Source organism: Colias eurytheme, chromosome 17, assembly GCF_061535395.1.
Source record: "Colias eurytheme isolate Ceu_HAF_F1 chromosome 17, ilColEury1 Martin Lab GWU primary, whole genome shotgun sequence".
NCBI classification, from domain to species: Eukaryota; Metazoa; Arthropoda; class Insecta; order Lepidoptera; family Pieridae; genus Colias; species Colias eurytheme.
Window position 1 is genome coordinate 6,657,002 of NC_142996.1, and position 21,099 is coordinate 6,678,100.

Consider the following 21,099-nt stretch of genomic DNA (forward strand, 5'->3'; position numbering starts at 1 on the left):
TTTGCACTTAAAAAGTTTTGAAAGAGATAATTATCTTACATAATAAGTACGTCAAGATATTTTTGATGAGCCGCCAAGTAATGCATATTTAATTTATCAATTAGTAATTGCGTTTATAACGTTACGAAATTTTCATTGTGAAATTAATCTTAAAGCTAATATTAGTCTTTATATCTTAACAAGCTGTCCCAGTAAACGCTGTTCTGGCTCACTCTTATCATTTAAAAAGTGAAGTCCCGTGTCCCCTAGTTGGGAAAGGGGCAGATGCATTATGCATACATCTGTTTCACTGATCCATTTCCTTTAGGGACAAGTAGGTGATCAGCCTTCTGTGTCCTGCCAGACCGAGACATTTTTTTTTTCCACCGGGAATCGAACCCCTCGGATCTGCGCTCACGCGTCAACCACTGTACCAATTGGAGGCGGTCCTCTCTTCAGACTCTTATCATTTAGGGGGATGAAAAAGTTCATTGTACTTGTTATATCGTACTAAGAAGTTGACAACAAGAATTTTACAATTTTCTTGAATGATGATTTATTAATTACCTATCCATTATATTCCGGAATGGGTGACTCTTACAAAAAGTATTTAAAGAATTTTTAAAACCAATAATTATTCTCAAGACGCTTTTAAGTTTTAACAATAAAACTTACCGAATAACAATTAGTATCTGTAAACAATAATTTTTCTCAAAAAAATTTTAACGATAAAACTTGCCCAATAAAGCGAAAAGCCCCTCGTTGCTTTGACCTTGATTGGCACAAGAGATGGGGACTTTCACATTTCTTTCATAATTGTGTTCTGAATATTCGTACCATTTTTAAATATGCAACCTTGAGTAAGAGATTTTATGCATTGTTAAGCATCTATATGGACATATTTTAAATATTATATCTGCATGTGTACTAGTTAATTCATATCCTTTTCGCTCTATTTTCCATATAACTTTTCACGTTATAAGAAAATTTTATAACTAACTAGCGGTCCTCCCCGGCTTCGCCCGTGGTACATAATATTTACGTTTTCTCTACATAAGAACCATCCTCGTACTTCAAGGAATATAATAAAAAGAGAATTATCGAAATCGGTTCAGCCGTTCTCGAGTTATGCGCTTACCAACACATTTTGCGATTCATTTTTATATATAAAGAAGATAAGCACTTACAAAAACATTCTGACTCTTTGTCCATAATTAATAATTTTTATCTTTGTTTATTTAGGGATTTTTGTCCAAGAGGACGATGTCAATCCCATCGTACCTTGTACAAATATTTTACACTTAACAATCTATATTATATTTGAAATTTCAAGTTGAATAGCATTCTAGAATGGTCGATATTCGGATAGTGAGCCGAACTTCATGTTTCAAATTTAAAGACACTATTCAGGCTGTTAAGTATTTCAAAGGTTACTAGACTTTTGCTCTTTGAATAAGCGTCCAAGTTTCGACACCAATTTATTAACCATTGCATATTTAATTAATTCCCAGATACAAATAATTTTCAGATACAAGAACAGATATTTCAACTTTGTAAATATATCGTCGTACGTGAAAAAATTATATGGTTGTATGTAATTCCAGTCACTCAATATATTCTACAGCAATTATTAGTAATAGAAACAATTCCGCGTTTTTAAAGTCCTGTTTCATGTCACACTTGGAAAGAATGGGGAAATCCATGCTCTCGATACATATTCATCTTTATCTGGTACGGATACGACTTGATCCGGGAAAATGATAGAAATCCATGGCGTGACATGTCAAAAAGCTCTGATTCCGGGACGATCGTCTGCACCGTGATACATATATTATTCCACACATCATCGGAAGTTTATTACAATTAGTTTATAATGATTTAATACTGGCTGGTGACACTGACTGTCAACTTGGTAAAAGGTACATGCTACAGCAAACAGCATTCGATCAGTAACCGCGTAAGTCGCACGATGACCGCACGTGTGCCGATTGCATAACATCGTTTCGAACGGCGCTCACGTTAAAGTTTTATTCATTTGTTTATATAATCTGTGGATTTATTGAACGCTTTGTGGATTCTGGAACGAAACAGGTAATACTTTATTTTATGTTTGGCCAATTTGTTTCACACATTTTATCAATATTCGTATAGTAATATCGTATTTTTACAGAAGCGTGTGAAATTACGGTTATCTCCCAAATAAATGTGAAGTAAAAATAAGCAGATTTACGATATGTGCTTATTGAGTGTGACATTTGTTATTCAGCCTTCAAGGTGAGAAATTTACGTAAATTTTACGTAACGTTACTTCTATCCTTTGGGCATGTGAGAGAAATATTGCTTGTAAAAAATTATTGCAATAAATGTTAATTAATTACTGCTTTAGAAAACACTAATTATTTGGTTACCCTAGCTTTGTATTAGCTTAGCTTTGTGTTATTATTTATCTTACAGCATGTACTTATAATACTTTATAAAATAGCCTTTGAATACTATAATCTAGAGATCTGTCACATACAACTTAAAACACTAACAACAATGATAGGTAATAGATAATTGGAAACAAACAGAATCGTGTTATGTCATGAGATCACAGCCTAGACGACGTCTACGTAAATATTGTGTATCAATGACGTTTTGAGATGTAAGACAGAGATATACTTGGACATTTAGATGACCTTTATCGCGTATTGACTAACTGATTTATCGAGCAAAGCCCGTAAAGACTCATTAATTGCTATTAAGTGGTTAAAAAAATAATTGTTTTAAAGTTTAATATTTGTTAAATAACATTCAAGTGGTTTAAAAAAAAGAAACTATAAAAACGCGGGTTCGTATCCCGCTTCTTAATCGAATTTTTTCTATTCTTTAAAAATTGTGTTAAAGTGTTTATTTCAGAAATAAAAAAAAACTTAAGTATAAAGCGAATTACATAAATACTACTTATCTCATAACCTGAAATAAATGAAATAAAAGTTAGATTTAAATGTGTTAGAGGTTCATAGATTAATAGATGACTTCAGACACTTTCGATTATTTATCTGTGTTAAATTATACATTTTCTATTTATTTACGACCGGTTTAATTTACCTGATGATGTGATGTGATGATTAATAGTCGTGAATAAATTAAAAAGTATATTATTTAAATATAAATATAAATAAAATAAAACAGTTGGAAAATCCAAAAGTGCACGCCTCATATTTTTTTTTAAATAATTATTTATTAATTATTATTTTTGTTTATTTAATAACAATTAAACCACATCGAATCAGACCCTGAAAAATGAAAGGGTTCTATTCCTGAGCATACTCAAGCGTAAGAGAAAAAAAAAAAGACTCGATTAGTAAAGACGTATTTCGGTCGCTATCGTGTTAACAAGAAAATCCTCCGCACATACAGACACACGGACGTCCAAGACAGAACTTTTTTAAACTGTTTTTTAACTAGTTTAAATAACAAAAATGACATCAAAAATATCATGAATGTTAAAAATAGTGTTTTTTCTTAATATGTGTGTGTATGTATTATCTTACAAGTGCAATGTATGATACATAAAGATATTTTAAGTTTGAAAAATCAGATGTTTTGCGCGAAGTGACAGTAGTACCTACCCACCTCAACGCTTCGCTTATGAGGCGTGCAATATAAATAATCGCGGAAAGTGAGTAAAATGTATTTTTTACTATTATTTTTCAATAATTGTATAACGATACTTTTGCTATAGTAATTTACACGGTAGGTATATGCATGTAGTTATAGGTACGATACTGTATTTATCTTTTTAATTAAGAACCTATCCGTTTAACACTATAATAATTAGAAGGTAGGTTTTGCGTAACCTAGTACGATGATACAACAAAATTACGTCCATTAAAAATATTGTTTACTATTGGCAAACTTGATATTTTTAATTGTGTTTCTTATAATATGAATTGCTATGCAACTTCTTTATAACTTTGGCTCCTTTCATTTATACCTTCGCTCCTCTCTTTCATACACAAAGGAACGTTCTGTTAAAACAATTAATTCAATGGGTAATTCCGTAATTGTGTAATATTTTTTTTCATTAATTTAGAAATGTTAAACAACGATCTATTTAAAAATAATCAAATAATGTATCTTTATAACACAGCTGCGCACGCGTTTAATTCTAATGATATGACTGACAATGTCGACTTTTTCTATAGGTACGTAAATTAATTTTTTAATGAAATAAATTGAAAGAATATAAATTTTTGTAAAAAGGGGGGAAATGAAATTATGGTACCTGTAACATCTCTTTGAAATTTGAATAAATGGGATCCTCGCAGCATTACTAGGCCATCTCCAACTAAAAAGGTTCGATTCAGCATCAATAAGCCATTACGGAAATACCCACAATATTTACAGGATTTCTAAGTAAATCCTATTCATCAAATCACATTAGACACATAAAGGTCATTGACGTTCCTATTCTTAGTTGGATTGCACATTATTATTCTAAAAATATAATAAAATATCCAACAGCTAACAAGCTATTGGTTATGGCCAAGCTAGTTAACTATCAATTAAACAATTTCTTCAGATATTTCCACATACGAAATAATTTCTTAATAATTTAGGCAAGCGATCACTTAAAATTACACGTAATATGCATAAAAATTAATGAAGTAAGTGTGACACAGAAACGAGTTAAACTTCTTCGAGGCTTTATCTTTAAATTCCTACGATTATTTTTATTCAAATGATTATAAAGTTATACATTTTGCCTCGTGTTGGTAGTACATTAACTTTTCAGTGGGATGTGGTGGGGACGAATTTTTAACTCTAAAAATACTTAATACGGAATGCTGATCATCAATTCATCATCAATAATTCTGTTTTAAAATTTAATAGAGATCATCTTTCATGGATTTATGTATTTAGTAAGTATAAAATAATATGTTTACTCAATGTAAAGTTAATTTAAAATTTATATGCACTTATTAAACATAACAATAACAATATTACTAGACGCAAAGCTGAGGTTAAATTGGTTTCCAATATTACCATTTAGAGAGATAAAGATAAATTTCATATCGCTAATATATTACACAATTTATATTACCGATAAAATTCAGGAATCAGGTATTATTTTATAGCTTTATTACTACGCTTGTTTAAATAATAACGAAGGAATTATTCATTTATTAGGCTGACTGTCATTTATGGTTTTGTATTTATAATTATTTATTTATGTAACAATTAGGCTATATCGTAAATAATTATATTGTTTCAAGGATATTATTGTCACTTACATTTTTTCCACTTTCAAAGTATAACCAAAAGTTATAATGGTATTCTGATTTTAATAAAAATCTATAATGTTCAAGGTATAGCAGATTCTCAATTCTAAAAGATTATCTTTATAAGTTCCAAAACAAAAAAAATACTTTGTTTTGGAACTTGTTTGCCATCTTAAAACTCCCCATACCTACATCTTCATGGTTCACAAGATATGTCGTTTTTTTTTCTATAATATTTGGTAAAAATTTTTTACAAGATACGATAAACAAGATACAACTTATCTTTTCACACATAATTCCATGTAAATGTATGGTAAAAAGCGAAAGCCTCTTTTGGTGGAGATTCGTGTAGTTTTAATTATCACCCAATATTGCATTGTGACATCTTTTCCGTAACCTCACCATGTCGTTGACGTCTTCAAATGTCATTCGTGGAAACTTTTAAAACAACATGTATAAATCAGCTTTCTTTTAGTAATTAATCCTTTCGGTGTATATTTAGTAGCGTGGTGTAGAGAAAAGGTCAGGCTGTGGCCTTATTATTTTCGAATGGAAGTAATCAGCATGTTTATGTAATTCAGTATGTTCTTGTTTTGTTTTGATTAAACATCGGATAAAAGTTATTTCATAGTGTTTCAAACACTCGTGAATCTGCTTTAAGTGCGTTGAGAGAAAAATTTCAAGGACGCGTCATGGCAATACCGTCACGTCATGGAGTAAGGCAAAAGAAGTTTCACTTGTGATATTGTGCACACACGCTCTTTTCTTATATTATGAACTGAATAATTACTGATTACAAAAATAGCTTAATCGATCCTTTTCTATTGAGGCAAACCGCAAAACAAATGATTATATATTGTTTACGCAAATATACGTATTTTCATTAAGTATTGTACATTGTTTTAAATGACGTATTTGTTATCTTAAACTTCCGCGACTGTAGATATATCTATACATATAATTACCTCATGAACTGGTTACAGTTTTAATATTAATATCAGAACGTGCGAAAATCTCATTGTTTTCAACTATTTTGTCAGCCTATTGTTTTGTGAACTTTGCATTGTTTTTGAAAGTCTCTCATACAGGCGTTGCTATCAAGAAGTGACCAATTTCTTTGTTTTTATTTACAGAAACGTCATATTATATGAAACGTTTCAGTCCTACTACCAGTCCTATACAATCAAATTTATTGTACTCTGACTTCATCAGTGAATGAAAGACAACGCTGTATAGCAAATTACACATTTTACATTAAAATTTTATCAAATAAATTGGATGCACTCAGAGGCATTCATAAACTAAAGCTTCAAACCGTTCAATGCAGACGATGCCGTGGGTGGTAAATGGTAATATAGTATGATCTATAGACTAATAAAACCAGTTATACTTTTCCACGTCATGATTATTAAACGCAATCATCTTGTATGTTACATTATTGATTGACATAATTAGGTTAGGACGAGCTTTTAATGAGACTTTGGTCTTAAAATATTCCATACGAAACTGGAAGTGTAGTTTTTCTATGTTGTATTTAAATTTTGGTGGGTATAAAGTTAAATTTTAACTTATTACTTTTGCAGTATATAAATAATTGGTATATCAAATGTTTAGTTCCCAGAATGTTATAAAATCACAAATAATTAGATATGTTTTAGTTCAATGACACAGTTATTTCTATTTAATATATTATTAATTATTGAGTAAAGTTTACAGTAGCAATAATAACTATAATTTAAGGGTATTCAAATAAATCACATAGGCCTTGTTTAACCGTATGCTTATCATTATTGGTAATAAATCTTCATCACTAAATGTATTGGAAGCATCTATCAATTTTAGATATAATAATTATTATAATATCAAGTACTTATTCATAGATAATGGATAGATTCAAAACTATTTGATTTATTATTTAGAACTATCGACGTCGTCTAAAAATCTTCTCAGTCTTCAAGTAATAGGTAGTATTGTACGTATATTTGTGTTTCTCTGTAACTAATTAATCATACAAAAATTGAAGGCAAATTTTAATACTTGCTTTAATCCCAATTTTGATATGATCTAATTAGAAAAGTTAAAGCTCCAAGATGAGGTTTAAAGCAGAGTATCTTATTTTCAAAGGCTATAGTTTTTCTCGTTTTGGATTTACGCTTATGTTAAACTTGATATAAAATAATATATAATTAAAACCGTTATTAAATTCCTCAATCAATAAAACATGTTTCCTAGGACGTAGTAACAAAAACACTAGAAGCATAGAAGGCTATTCACCATTCAACATTCCAGAAGAAGTAATAAAATATCTCAGAATTATTTATTATATTATAATATTGGGTATTCGATGTAGGTACCTACAAGATACGAACCTACATAAAGATGTACTTGTATAAAACAAAATCGCCTTTCTCGATCAAGATTGACAATCTACGAAAAACCCACGTTCTTTTAAAATTTATTATCTTTATAGTTCCGTAGCTGAAGTGAGTCATTGATCGGTATTTCGCATACATTTTTGCATAAAAGCGAAATATTTAATGCGGTCTGCGTACGTGACCGAGACGTGTGTAATCACAATTAAAAAAATTTCGAAATTCCCTCACATTCCCTGGAGAAGACGACAAAAATATTGGTATCTGCGGTTTACTTATTGTTTCCCCTTATACAAAGATATAAAATAAAATTACTCGGCTCACGGTCACTTACATTCCAACTGCACGAGATATAGTGACAAGGTCGACTGACTAAATTATTTTTATAGCCACTTTGTTATGTTATCATAGCTGTATTTGGTAATCTCTAGAAACTCCTCAGATCTCGTTGAATGCCTAGGTCGGGACTCAAAATTTTGACCTTTTAATAGAGCACGCGTGATAACCTTGGTTATATTAACATTTTGTTTTCATAGAAATGTACATTACTTGGTATTGTGTATTTCCGGTTGTAAATGTTATTTGCATATAGTTACACTGACATTGCAGCCAAGAGTAAAGCCAGCTTTAATTTTTGATATTCCAGGCTTTCAGATATAAAGGTTGATCACCTACTTTCTCGGAAATAAAAGCAATGTGTCGTGAAGGCTTTTAGCTAAGCTTAAACTAAGGTCTGCCTGATGACTGTAGTCAACGAATAACAGTATAACAATTTTAAATAATAACAAATTAAGGGATAAATGTAATGGTTTAGGTACAAGTTACTATTACCTACTATTATACTAACGATATACTTATCAATCAGGAACAACAAATAATACTTAGTTTGAACAAAAATACGAATGGCCCACCTTTATATTTATAAATTAACTAATAAACGTTTCAGAATTCATAAAAAAATTGCGCCCTTTCAATTAATTTATATTCCTTTCTTTAATTCGACTTCTTTTAAAGACTCTCATAATTAGATTAAATCAAATAATTTATTATCACATACAGTACAAAAAAGGCGTTTATTATGTTTTATTTATGTTCTTTTGCCGAGTGTTTTGGGAATTTTTGTATAAATTATGCGTTTAATTTTGCGTAACATTCATTCATTATGATATTAGTATTTACTCATGTGAATATTTTCGTAAAAACCCAGCATTAAAGAATTTAACACAGCATGTTAGAATTTAGATACAATTAATAGCAAGTATTTTATAAAGAGCTTTTATCTACATTATACCTATTGCACATTTTATTAATACACTAGCGGTCCGCCCCGGCTTCGCCCGTGGTACATGTTTACGTTTTCTCTACATAAGAACCATCCTCGTACGTCAAGGAATATAATAAAAAAAGAATTATCGAAATCGGTTCAGCCGTTCTCGAGTTATGCGCTTACCAACACATTTTGCGATTCATTTTTATATATAAGAGAAGATTAGAATGGTATGTACTAATATTATATGAAACAACTGAACCGATATTTTAAAATATATATAAATATGAAAGTTTTTTTTTTTTCAATTTTAATGCATCGTGGGATGATTCCGATATAAGAACTTCTGTTGTCCTATAATTTGTAGCCGATAAAATTCGCGCATTTAATTTGCTTCGATAAAATGGTGACTTGAAATGTGTTCAATTTCATCCCAGGCAATGTGCAGATGAAACTTGTAAGTTTAAAACAATACCAGCTGGTAAGTAGATAGAATAACACGCATGAATATAATAATGCGTAAAGCTCGACGCATATTAAATATCTTCAGGTATCGCTTGCATTATTCAAAGCACTACACAATATAAACATCAATACTGATAAAATGCTAATCTGACAACTTTAAGCTACGTTCAAATAGAAATACGTAGTTAATATACATGGTAAGTTCGAAAGAGTGTTATTACAATATTTAATGCCATGTCAACGACGGGATTTAAATATATTTCAATATTTGTACCACAAAGAGCCGATAGCATGTTTGGCTTCAGTACAATGCGATTAAAATATACATAATATGTGTTCGATGTCATAAGAAAAACTTATGCATCGTAGCACACTGCACAATAAGTGTAATAGAAAAAGTTCTAACAAAATGCAAACATGTAATTGTATTGTTACAACACATTGTTATCTGATAAGTTTGTCCCATGATCATATCCCTGCATTTTCATGCAGTTATGTGTACATACATGGCCGTATGGCCATACTCATATACCTATTTATATGAATAAATAGGTATATATATAAATATTAATACACGCACACAAGTTAACCACACTTTAAATTCCCAATTTCATGCAAAACATTTACAAAAGTACCTAAGGTATCCATATCAAGTACTTAAAATTGAAAGTACTAAGTGAAACGTTGAGAGCGTTATAAAAATAATTCAAAGAACAATGTGACCTACCAATATGCAATACTATTGTCTCACTGTGTTTTACTTACATAACGGTGCATTGATGCCATTTATTACATGATCACCGTTGTTTTCCAGTTCTCAATAACTTTTAGTGCATTATCTTTTTGTGTATTTTTTACCTTATAATATATACTATATACGATACATATTTCCTTAGATCTAGTATGTAAGTTAAAAGTATTACTAATACCACAGACTAATAATAATATGCTACAACTAATACGTATGCTTTCGGATAATTAGTTTGTATCCCTATACAAATATGATCGAACAAATCTATTCTAACAAAATAAACCAAGAACAAATTGTCCCTAACTAATTTCATAACTCAATAAAATCTTCCTTAATTATTGTCATACTCTTGTCTCACGAAATAATGTCGTGATGATGCATTTCGATGATATTATAACATGTCGAACGTGCGAAGGAAACACGATCTAACTCCAAATGTCTGCGAAAATTAAGAGGAAATGTTAAACGATTTGACAATATTGTACCTACATAAGAGTATGAAATAATTGCTCTTGATCATTTATTCAATTTTCTGTTTTTATTTGAATAAATTTGAACAATCTACGCTCACTAGAAATTATTTATCGTATCTATTAATTAACTTGCATTCATTCAAATTTTCGGAAAAAAATAATGAATGGCAATTAAATTTCCTTAGCTTAGAACAGAAATAGAAGCAACTGTTTCTTAACTGCATGGTATTAAATAATCTGATACACGAAGCATGATTGATCTCAATATGTAAACACTTTTGTCAGTTGTTACTAAGGTTGTTACATTGATAGCAAGCATATGCATTAAAATAAAAATACAATGACAAATAAGATCTATTAATTTGTACAAGGACATTGAAAGGCTACATTCGGGCTTCCCTCGTTTCGGTCCCAAAAGCATCAACTTCGGCATTCAATGATCACGACTCGGGCCTTTCAATTCGAATGCCATTTGTTAAGCCGCAAGGATATCACGAAACGAGGGAAAACCAGCCATAAGCGTTTTGTATTCGAGATACGAGAACTGGTTCAATTGCGACATCTATTTTAGACATTTTTTGCCCATACAAAACAATCATAATGTCCTGCGCAAACAATAGACAGTGATTTACGACTTGATCTTTAAAATTTTATGAATTAGAATTTAAAAGCTGTTTTGTAGATAATGTCTTGCATTAATATGGTTGTTCTTGTTTCAGGTACAACAGTGGAGGACAGTGAAGTGTATTGTGCTCTCTTAAAAATGATTCAGTGCTCGCAGTTTCATAGTACTTACGTTATAATTTGATAAATGATATTGTGGATGAGGAGCCTGCGATAAAAGACAACAATATAGAAATACATTTAGCAATGAAAAGAATTTGTTAAAGGATGGCGTTAACAAATTTTACGGTAGCTGCTGTAAATGCGGCGACGCCAGCTATTGCTGCAACAGCGCCTACACCTCTTCAAGTGAACCTTGATGACCTGCTTTACTCTCCAGAAGAACATCAAGTTCAATATGCTTCAGAATACACTGGTAACGAACCCTTCTTACCACCAAGTCAAGCACAACCAAAAAGACCTAAAGTTAGAAAACGCGCCGGCACTGCATATCTCCCACCTCCCAATCAATTTACTCAATACCCACGTCAAAATAACGTTCCACATAATCCTTTCAACAATCCATTACATCCTCAAATGTATAATCCAAATTCGAGGCTCGATATACCTGTACAAAACCAAAGGGTCCAGGAAATAAACATGCAATATGACAACAACGGTCAATATGTACACGACCCGACTGGTGATTATGATTACGAGCAAAGACGGATAGACAAGAATGCTGGTCAAGTTCCGTCTTACCCAGGGTTCGCGGATTTGCCGTATCAACCGTCAAACGTACCTGGCCAAACTTCTAGTCGAAAGTTCGAAGGAAATTCGAATCAAAACGTTAATAAATTTAGCTTCGGTTCTGTAACGACAGCAGCACCGTCTCGAAAGCAAAATGAGGCTGGAAAACGTATTAATAATAGTGGAAGTAGTGGTCAAACGCCTCCGGACACTCCGAGAGGTTTCACCAAAGTTGAAACAGGGAGCTCGGGAGGCAAGACGCAGTTACACGCAGTATTGGACTATGATGACGACGAGTATTACGACGATGGCGGTTCAGGTATATTAAATTTTTTCATACACATTTTCACATTTACAACGCCTATGTCCTGATGGAATCTAACTCGGTGACAACTGACAATTCATTATTACTAACTTGGAAATGCTGTTTCATGGCTGTTTCATAAGTCTTAAACCTTTTTTTTCCTCCTAAATGTTCATAACCACAAAATGTAAACATGATTAATAGCTTTTTAATACTCCAAATACCAAAATGGTCATTACAGCCAATTGAATTTGTTTTTTGCAAAAAGTTCTTGTTACAGCTTAATAAATGACACGATTAATATAGAGCACGAGATTGCTATCTAAAATATATTAAGAACAATGTAGTTATATAGGTAGCAAGACATTGAGTAGCACGATCGTACCAATTACTTCCACTATCGGTCAATAATAGGCGTATTTGGCCTTGAGGTTCTGTATAAAACACAAGCGATAGCGATGGCATATATTTTTTTTTATAAAAAAAACGAGATCGTGTGAACTTTCTGGTATACGGAACATTCTTCTCTTGGAAATCTTACTAATATTATAAACGGGTGAAATAAAAATAAAAAGTATTGAGGAATGTTATGTAATGTTGATATTCTTTCACGCAAAATCATCTAATCGAATCCGAATGAAATTTGGTACAGAGATAGATATAGTCTAGATTAGCACAGAGCCATCATCAATAATTTAAGTGGCGATTAAAAGTAGCTTATACACTTGTTCGAAAGTCCATTTATGTAGGATGTTACTGTAATTTTTTAAGTTAAGTTTCCATTATACATATTATTAATTTAATTTTTAATTAATTTAAAGTTATGAATAAAAGTTACCAGATAAATCAAATATGGAAGAACAAAGTTATATTTGAGTTTGTCATAATCTAAAGATATTTTGCTTCAGTTAAAGTGAGAACCTTGACTCATTACCGATTGGTGACGGTTAAGCAAATAAAACTCTTTAAATATTTATAAACTACTTATTAGGCTCTGTTGATATTAGTGTCAAAATGCAACCTCATAATTTTAAATAGTCAAGATCTTATGACGGATTTTTTGAGATTTAAATAAACGAGTGCCATTTTTTTAATTTTGTTAACTTAAAATGGCAAACACTATTGAAATCCAACAGCTTATAATATTTGAGGAAGAGAAAGCAAACATAAACAATTAAAATAAAATAAAAAATATTTTTGGTTGCAAAATACCTATAAATATTAAATTTTTTTATTAATGAAATTTTTTAAAGTGAAACTTTTATTACAACGTCTCAAACTTTTTGGTCTGTGTAGCGCATGTCGCGTGACGGTCGGCTGCCGAGTAGGTATAGAGCAGTGTTCGGAGTCATTATCGTACAAATACGATAATTTTGTGCCTAAGTTTCACTTTTACCGTGGTTTCATAAAACCACACAACATTTTCCTAAAATGATTCAAAATATTATATCAAAATCGTAACGAAAATACCTGGTGGAAAATACTAATTAGAATTACGGGCAGAGTTAGTAGTGTGTAAGTATGTAAAATACAAGACGGGCACTGGGCAAATTATACATTAGAATTACTTACAAACAAAATAAGTAAAGATTTATAATATGTGTTATCACGTATTTCTCTTAAATTCATGGTCCTAATTGACTAATATTTACGTGTATTTGCTTTACAGAGGTCAGATTAACATGGGCACAGTAATTAAAATAGTTCACATTAAGCAGATAAAATTTAAATGTCGTTGTTTGATAGCTGGTTAAATTGTGACATCAATGTGTTACCTGAATAGATTGTGTTGCTATTGCGTGAGAAAATAATCTATTGATAACATTTTTAGTAACTAAGTAGGTATATTCAAATTTACTTCCAATTTGCATGTTGTATAATTACATGAAATAACTTATTTTTTCCTTTGTTGATATTTCCTAAATATAGTCGAACGTTACCTTTTAACAGGGTTGCTTTAGTTTTATTCGTTTTAAGAACATCAGGGGCCGTATATGACCTCTTATTCCCAGTCAGTTTACGCCGTGGATTGAACTGACTGGCAAATTCATAATATAGTAACATAATTCACCATGGCTGGAGTGGTTATTGCGTCTTGCGTTCATAATAGTAGGGGAGCCCAAGAGGGGATTTTGGGATTTACTCGAGCGCGTCAGATTACTATAAGGGACGGTACCTTAGCTATTCATTAGTACCTCTAGTCAATATGAGCAGTTATGGTTGGTGGGTGCGCTCAGGGGCCCCGCTGGAAAATTTGAATAATCCATAATTCCCTAAGGTTGAGCTCGAATCGTCAGATTAGCGAAATGGGGACTTCTTATATTGTAATTAACCCCATATATTAATCTGACGCGCTCGAATAATATTACTTTAATTTTTTACCCTTTCTTCATAACGATTAAATCGCCACTTAAATCGTCAGATTAACGTATTCTTTTTTTCAGTGACGTCCTGGAGCATGCAAAATATCAATATCTAACGCGCTTGAGTATTTCCAAGCCAATTTTGTTCTTTTTTAAATTAAAAAAAATCAAAAAACCCTTCCCCACCGCTAAAAGTGGAAACATTATAGGACCTTTTTTTCTCGCTATGGTCTAATCTACCAATTCTAATAGGTTCCCGTGACGCTCGAGTAAATCCACATTTAGCATCCTGGGCTCCCCTACTATAATACGGTATCGTATTATCAGTTCATAATACGGTCCCAGTCTGTCTTCTTTTTCTAAATCATCAAATAGTACTTACATAAATAAATTATAAAACTATACGTCTATTAACTCCATACTACTATTGCTAACCTATCGTATCAGAAACCGTGCAATTAAGTTTGCATCACAAGCCATTATTCTTTAATATCTGCAACGTCTATTATATGTACTATGTTTAGTCGAATGTGTTACGTGGTATCTTCTTCAAAGCATTTAGTCATAACGTAGGATTCGACCTTGGTTTCGCTTTCGAAGATCGTATGAGGTCGCATGATTTGTTTGTTAAATTAATTAGCATTAAATGGGTCTCTGATCTCTGTCGGGTTATCTTTCACGTTATAACATTTTGTAAGTAGTACCAACTGGGCGTAACTACGACTGATGACACGTCGGCTATAGAATGTTGGGGAGCTATCCCAATGAAAACAAAATTCATACACAATATTCAAAATTTTAATGGCTTTCGTACAAAACTACAAATGGTGTCCCCTATTCAAGGCGGCAGGAGAAGTTGCATAAAGAGAAGTTTTAAAATTTCGAATGAAATAATTTTGTGCGAAGAACATTTATGTTTTTTCTAGACTCTCGAGCATTTGGGAAATATTTTATTTATTCATATATATAGTATAATTAAATTTGAATTCAACGCCGTCTAATACAACATTTTAACGACTTCTATTAATTTACGACTATACTCTCACTTTTGAAAATTCTTGGAAGTTTTTAAATTATTCATCATTTTAACGCCTAATCAAATCGTACAAAATGCTAGCTTATGATCTGTGTTAGGGTTTTATTTATAAATTGCATAACATTTTAAGGAGAACATTATAATAATTAGAAAATTATGCAAATTATCATAGCAATGCTACAATTTCGTATTTAAAAAACACATTTCAATTTTAAATAAATTTCTTAAAAATAAATATTCACGTTACATTATAGCTTATGTTAAAATAACTTTCGTTTTCAAAACACGAAGATGAGATCACTCTTACTTTCGTTAACATAATAACTAGGTACATAATTTGATTTGCGAATAAAGTTTGAGATGGACTTTAAATTGAGAGTTCCGTATATATTTTTATCTTGCAAATACCACATTAAAATCAATATTTCTGAAAATCTTGTCACACAATGTATGTGTAATTTATCTACGAGTGTACCTACGACATATTAAAAAAATAGTCATTTGTTTTTATGAAACTATAAGATATGGATTTTTTAATCTTGGTTGTCTATATTAGTTATAGCCTTCTGTTACCAAATTGGTTTGTGCGAGCCCCAGGATCGCAATAATTATTCATACAAATTAATTAAAATTTGCGTTTGTTTGCCTTTGAACACAACACTTGACTTTAGTTAGATACTGTAAAAGATCACTGATGTTAAATATGTATTATATAAGTAAGCTCCTTCTATCGTGTAAAAAAGTTGTATATTATTTATAGGACAAAAAAATATTGTAATTGATAATTAAATGAGACATTTTTGCTGCAAAAGTATACAAAAACTTAAATTTAACTTTAGAGTGAAGCCTAGAATCTTTAATTACATACCTACATATTTTATCTATTACAATAATCGTTTGTATATCGAGTGGGTATCTTTGATGTTCCGACCCAAAATAAACTTCCATAGTTTACGTGCATGCACATGGTAATGGAATTTAGTTACGCAATTCTCTGGGAAGGGGCCTTTGACTCGTGAAGAGAACTGTAGAACTGGTTTGAAGTTTTCGAGGCTTGTTTGTTTATCAAAAACGTTTGACCTAGTGAAATTAGGGTGATTCAACTGTCACTAATTTAACGTAGTGTCTCATACACTCAAACTATGAGAAGATGATTATTAGCCTAAAGAGGCTAAAGCCAAGTAAGCACGTTATTCTGTTTCACAAATCAATCGACTTGAAGGAGTTGTCGACGGATATTTTTACTTTTAACAAGTTGTTAAAATAAACAGTCGTTTCCAAGTTAACATCTTGTATCGATCTTTATTTTCAATTCTTAAAATTATCTTTGAAAACAATCTTTCATTATTATTTTGCGGTATAATTACAAATCGATATAGTTGTTATCTATATTCCTGGGAGCGATAATTAATTTTATAGTATTCATATTATCTAGATTCTAGCCCTTTCAAATACCGACCTTTGGGTGCCCTAGCTGAACTAGTTTCTTTGTCGTGATTAAATAAATTACTATGAATGGAACAAATTTTAATGTAATTTGAGAATAATTGATTATTAATTCTGTTTTCCTTATACTTGTCTGGTCTCAACTATACAGCGATAATTAATTACTTTACTTCTAGTATGGATATAGTAAAACGGTAATTTAGGCCTCTACTCTACGTACTTTAATATTTATAACAATCCCATATACCTTACTTAATATTTTAATGTCATTTGTAAATGCAATGCAATCTACATCGTATTCTATCTTTGGAAAACCTGATTGATGGTTTTAAGTGATCTTTAATTCATGAAAATAATTAATAATTTTTGAACCCGGCATGCGAGAGAAAAGCAACACACATACACACATTTAAATTATGTTTACCAAGAGTAACATTTCATACTTTTATTTTATTATACCAATTCTTTAATAAATTTATAATTATACTTGTGAAATAGTAATCTGACAAAAACTCATTCATTTTGCTTTCGCTAAAAACGCGAGATAAAATACCTACGTAATAGTATAAAACCAGTTTGTGATCAATGATTGCATTCACATTAATATTTATATGGTAATTAAGCATTATGAGGAAACATGAAGATGAATAGACCAATTTGGCCGGAAGCTGGGTCAAAGATTGATTTTTAATATGATTTAATTAGTTTCTTTGTGGTTTGTGTCACACATGCTTGTGTTTTTTTTTCTATGACTTGGGATATAGTTTATATGAAATATCAATGAGTATAAGTAAGATATAGAAATAAAATGCTACAAGGATCTTTTGGCACTTGGATGACACTGATAGAAGAACGGTCATATTGGGTCATATGAAAAACTTCTACACAACACACATGCAAAAAATCTCATTTTTTTTTTGGAAACTACCTCATATTTTTTAGATAGAATAATAATTTTCGCTTTTCGCGGGTAGGCGCACAAAAAGGCGTAACGTTTTTCTAAAGAGCTCTAATATTTTAAATAGTATTTCTGAATATTTTCAATGTTTTTGTACATATTTGTGTGTTAATACAGTGCCTTTACCTACCAGTATAATAATTCCAGCTCTAGAACACTATATAATATCACTGGTTCTTCTTACACATTTTCACTGTTTCAACTATACTCTTGCACTATGGAATCTGTCCAACAAACCATGATGGAGATGACAGCTTCTTTCAATAAACGGATGGCTGAGTTTCAGCATGATCTGCAAAGTCTTCATAATGTCAACGCGCAACCTGCTACAAGTAGTCCAACTTCTAAATTGGCTGCTGAATTTAATACGTTTCAGTCATTCGTACTCTCTTCCCTTAAAGCCTTACATGATCAAATCACATTACTCTCTAACCAGTACAATCATTTGGAGATGAGGAGTCGCAGGAAAATATTATTGATTCATGGCATTCCAGAGGCTTCTAAAGAAATTCCTTTGAATTTGGTGACTAATATTGTGAATCAACACTTGAAGGTTCCTGGATTTAAAGAAGATGCCATTTCACGCTGCCATCGCTTGGGGTTTTCAAAGAAGGATAAGCCCAGACCCATTGTTGTCAAATTTAAAGACATGACAATGAGAAACAGTATTTGGTTTTCAAAAACGGAACTAAAAGGAAGTGGTTACACAATTTCAGAATTTCTTATCAAAGAAAGGCACAACGTTTTTGTGGCTGCTAGATCGCGTTTCGGAGTAACAAATTGTTGGACCAAAGATGGATGCATAATTGTGAAAACTGACGATGGTTCCAAACACAAGGTCACTTTGATGTCTGATCTTGATAACATCTCAGCCCCTCTTTCTAATTCTTCTCCTAGCGCTGCTGCTGCTGCATCAACTTTATCCAAGGACGGCAAACAGTTACAGAATGTGAGGCCAAAACGTTTTGGCAGAGCTAAGTGATCATATTTCCATATATTCATTCTTGTTATTTTTATTTATTTTTTAATTTCAATCATTTCCTTTACTTTCTCTTCAAATCTAAATCATGTTAATGTTGTGCTCAATTTCCTAAGTTAAATTATCGTTCTTGTTGTTTAATTAATGTTTCCTGGTCTATCTTTCATTGAATTATAAACTTCCTTGTGTAGACTCTTGTTTTTTACTAGATTTAGGACTTCCAAGAAATATCAAACAATTATTTTAGTGTTTACCCGCTTGCTTTATTATTATTTTGATATATATGTCAGTCTGTCAGTTGTCATTTATTTACTGTCAATACCATATACCGTATGACTATAGTTCCATGGTCAATACTCATATTATTGTTTGACGTTTGTTGAAGTTGTGTTTTGTTGTCATGGATTCTAGCACTTTTGCCATATATAGTTGTAATATTAAAATTATTATACGTGTTTGTTTGATTCTCTGTTAATATCTGGTGGTAAAGGATATGTACGATTTTTTTATTTTATTTGTACTTATTAATTTTATTGTACTTATTTATTTATCATTATATATTTTTAATTAGTAAATATTTATTCTATCATATTTATTTTAAATTGTATATTATTATGTCTCTGAATTCTAGTGCAGCCGATAGTGATTCTTTTATCTCCGTGTGTTCTGATAGGTCCTCAGGAGATGACAGTTTCCATAGCATCTCCTCTTCCTCTTCCTTCGATATTCCATCCCTTTTCTCTAACGAACAAAAAAACTTTAATGTTATTCACCTTAATGCTCAGAGTATTCCGGCACACTATCCTGAATTTCTCGCATCGTTTGATGTTAACTCACTACATGCTATATTAATCTCCGAAACCTGGTTAAAGCCCTGTTTACCTTCTGTAGCCTACAATCTCCCAGGTTTTGAGTTAATACGTAACGACCGCGTTGGACGGCCGGGTGGAGGGGTAGCAATTTATTTACGAAATCATATTCCTTTTTCTATTGTTAGTTGTTCTCCCCAACCCCCGCCTTCTGATGCGGCCGAGCATCTTCTTGTTGAAGTCACCTTATCCAACGCCAAAATTCTTTTAGGAGTTTTTTATTCGCCTAACCTTCATGTTGATTTCTTTTCTTCTTTTGACTGTACTCTTGACTCTTTTTCTCCTCTCTATAAGCATGTAATTCTTATGGGTGACTTCAACACTTGCCTTCTCAAAAATGACCATCGAAGTAGAAAGTTGATATCCGTTGTTGATTCATATAACCTTAACATCCTTCCTCTTCAAGCTACCCACTCCCTTCCTAACTGTTCTCCTTCTCTCCTTGATCTAATCATAGTTTCCTCTCCTGAGCATGTTGCAAAACATGGTCAATGCCCTGGTTCCTTGTTCTCTTATCATGACCTTATTTTCCTCTCTTACACAGTGAAACCACCCAAAACTAAACCTAAAATTGTCATGCAACGCAATTTTGGTAAAATCGATCATGACCGACTGCGTGAAGATGCTCTTAAGATCGATTGGTCGGCTGTTTACTCTGAAAATTCCATTAACGATAAGGTGGCTCTCTTCAACTCTTTACTACTGAACTTATTTGATATTCATGCTCCAATACGTCCAGTCAAGTTGAAGCAGCTTCCTGCTCCTTGGATGACGGCTGAACTTAAATCGTTGTTAAAAAAAAAGGCTCGTGCTAAGGCAAAATTAAACTCCACAGACTCTGATACAAATCGTGAAAAATTTCAGAAAATTAGAAATCGCTGTAATACATTATGTAGGGATGCACAACGACGTCACATATCCCAAAATGTCGAAAACGGCGACCCCTCTAAAGTTTGGAAATTCCTACAAACTCTTGGTATTGGCAAAAAAACGCACAAATCTTTTCCGTCATCAGTTAATATTGATGATCTAAATTCCCACTTTTCTAGTCCATTTTTGGGCTTTGACGCTAACACGAAATCCCGTACATTAAATTATCTCAACTCCTTACCTTCTCCTGATTTTCCTCCGTTTGTTTTGCGTCAGTTTACCGATTGTGGTGTTGAGAAGAGTATAATGTCAATCACCTCTAAGGCGGTTGGAAGTGACTGTATTGG

The 21,099-nt window shown here is 31.8% G+C and overlaps 2 protein-coding genes across 2 annotated transcripts in view; both read left to right on the top strand.

Annotated features, from left to right (window-relative positions):
* Positions 1 to 1,914: 1,914 nt before the first annotated feature.
* The window catches only part of spz3 (Spaetzle domain-containing protein 3), a 30,002-nt gene continuing 10,817 nt past the window's right edge, over positions 1,915 to 21,099 (top strand). Inside the window, exons 1-2 of the mRNA XM_090111755.1 lie at positions 1,915 to 2,070; positions 11,294 to 12,246. Coding sequence (XP_089967881.1) covers positions 11,466 to 12,246 — 781 coding nt within the window. The 5' untranslated portion in view covers positions 1,915 to 2,070; positions 11,294 to 11,465. The remainder of the gene's footprint in view (positions 2,071 to 11,293; positions 12,247 to 21,099) is intronic.
* Positions 18,043 to 19,016, top strand: LOC149901283 (uncharacterized). Its single transcript, XM_090111349.1, has one exon. The coding sequence runs from the start codon at positions 18,252 to 18,254 to the stop codon at positions 19,014 to 19,016; it is 765 nt and encodes a 254-aa protein (XP_089967475.1). The 5' UTR covers positions 18,043 to 18,251.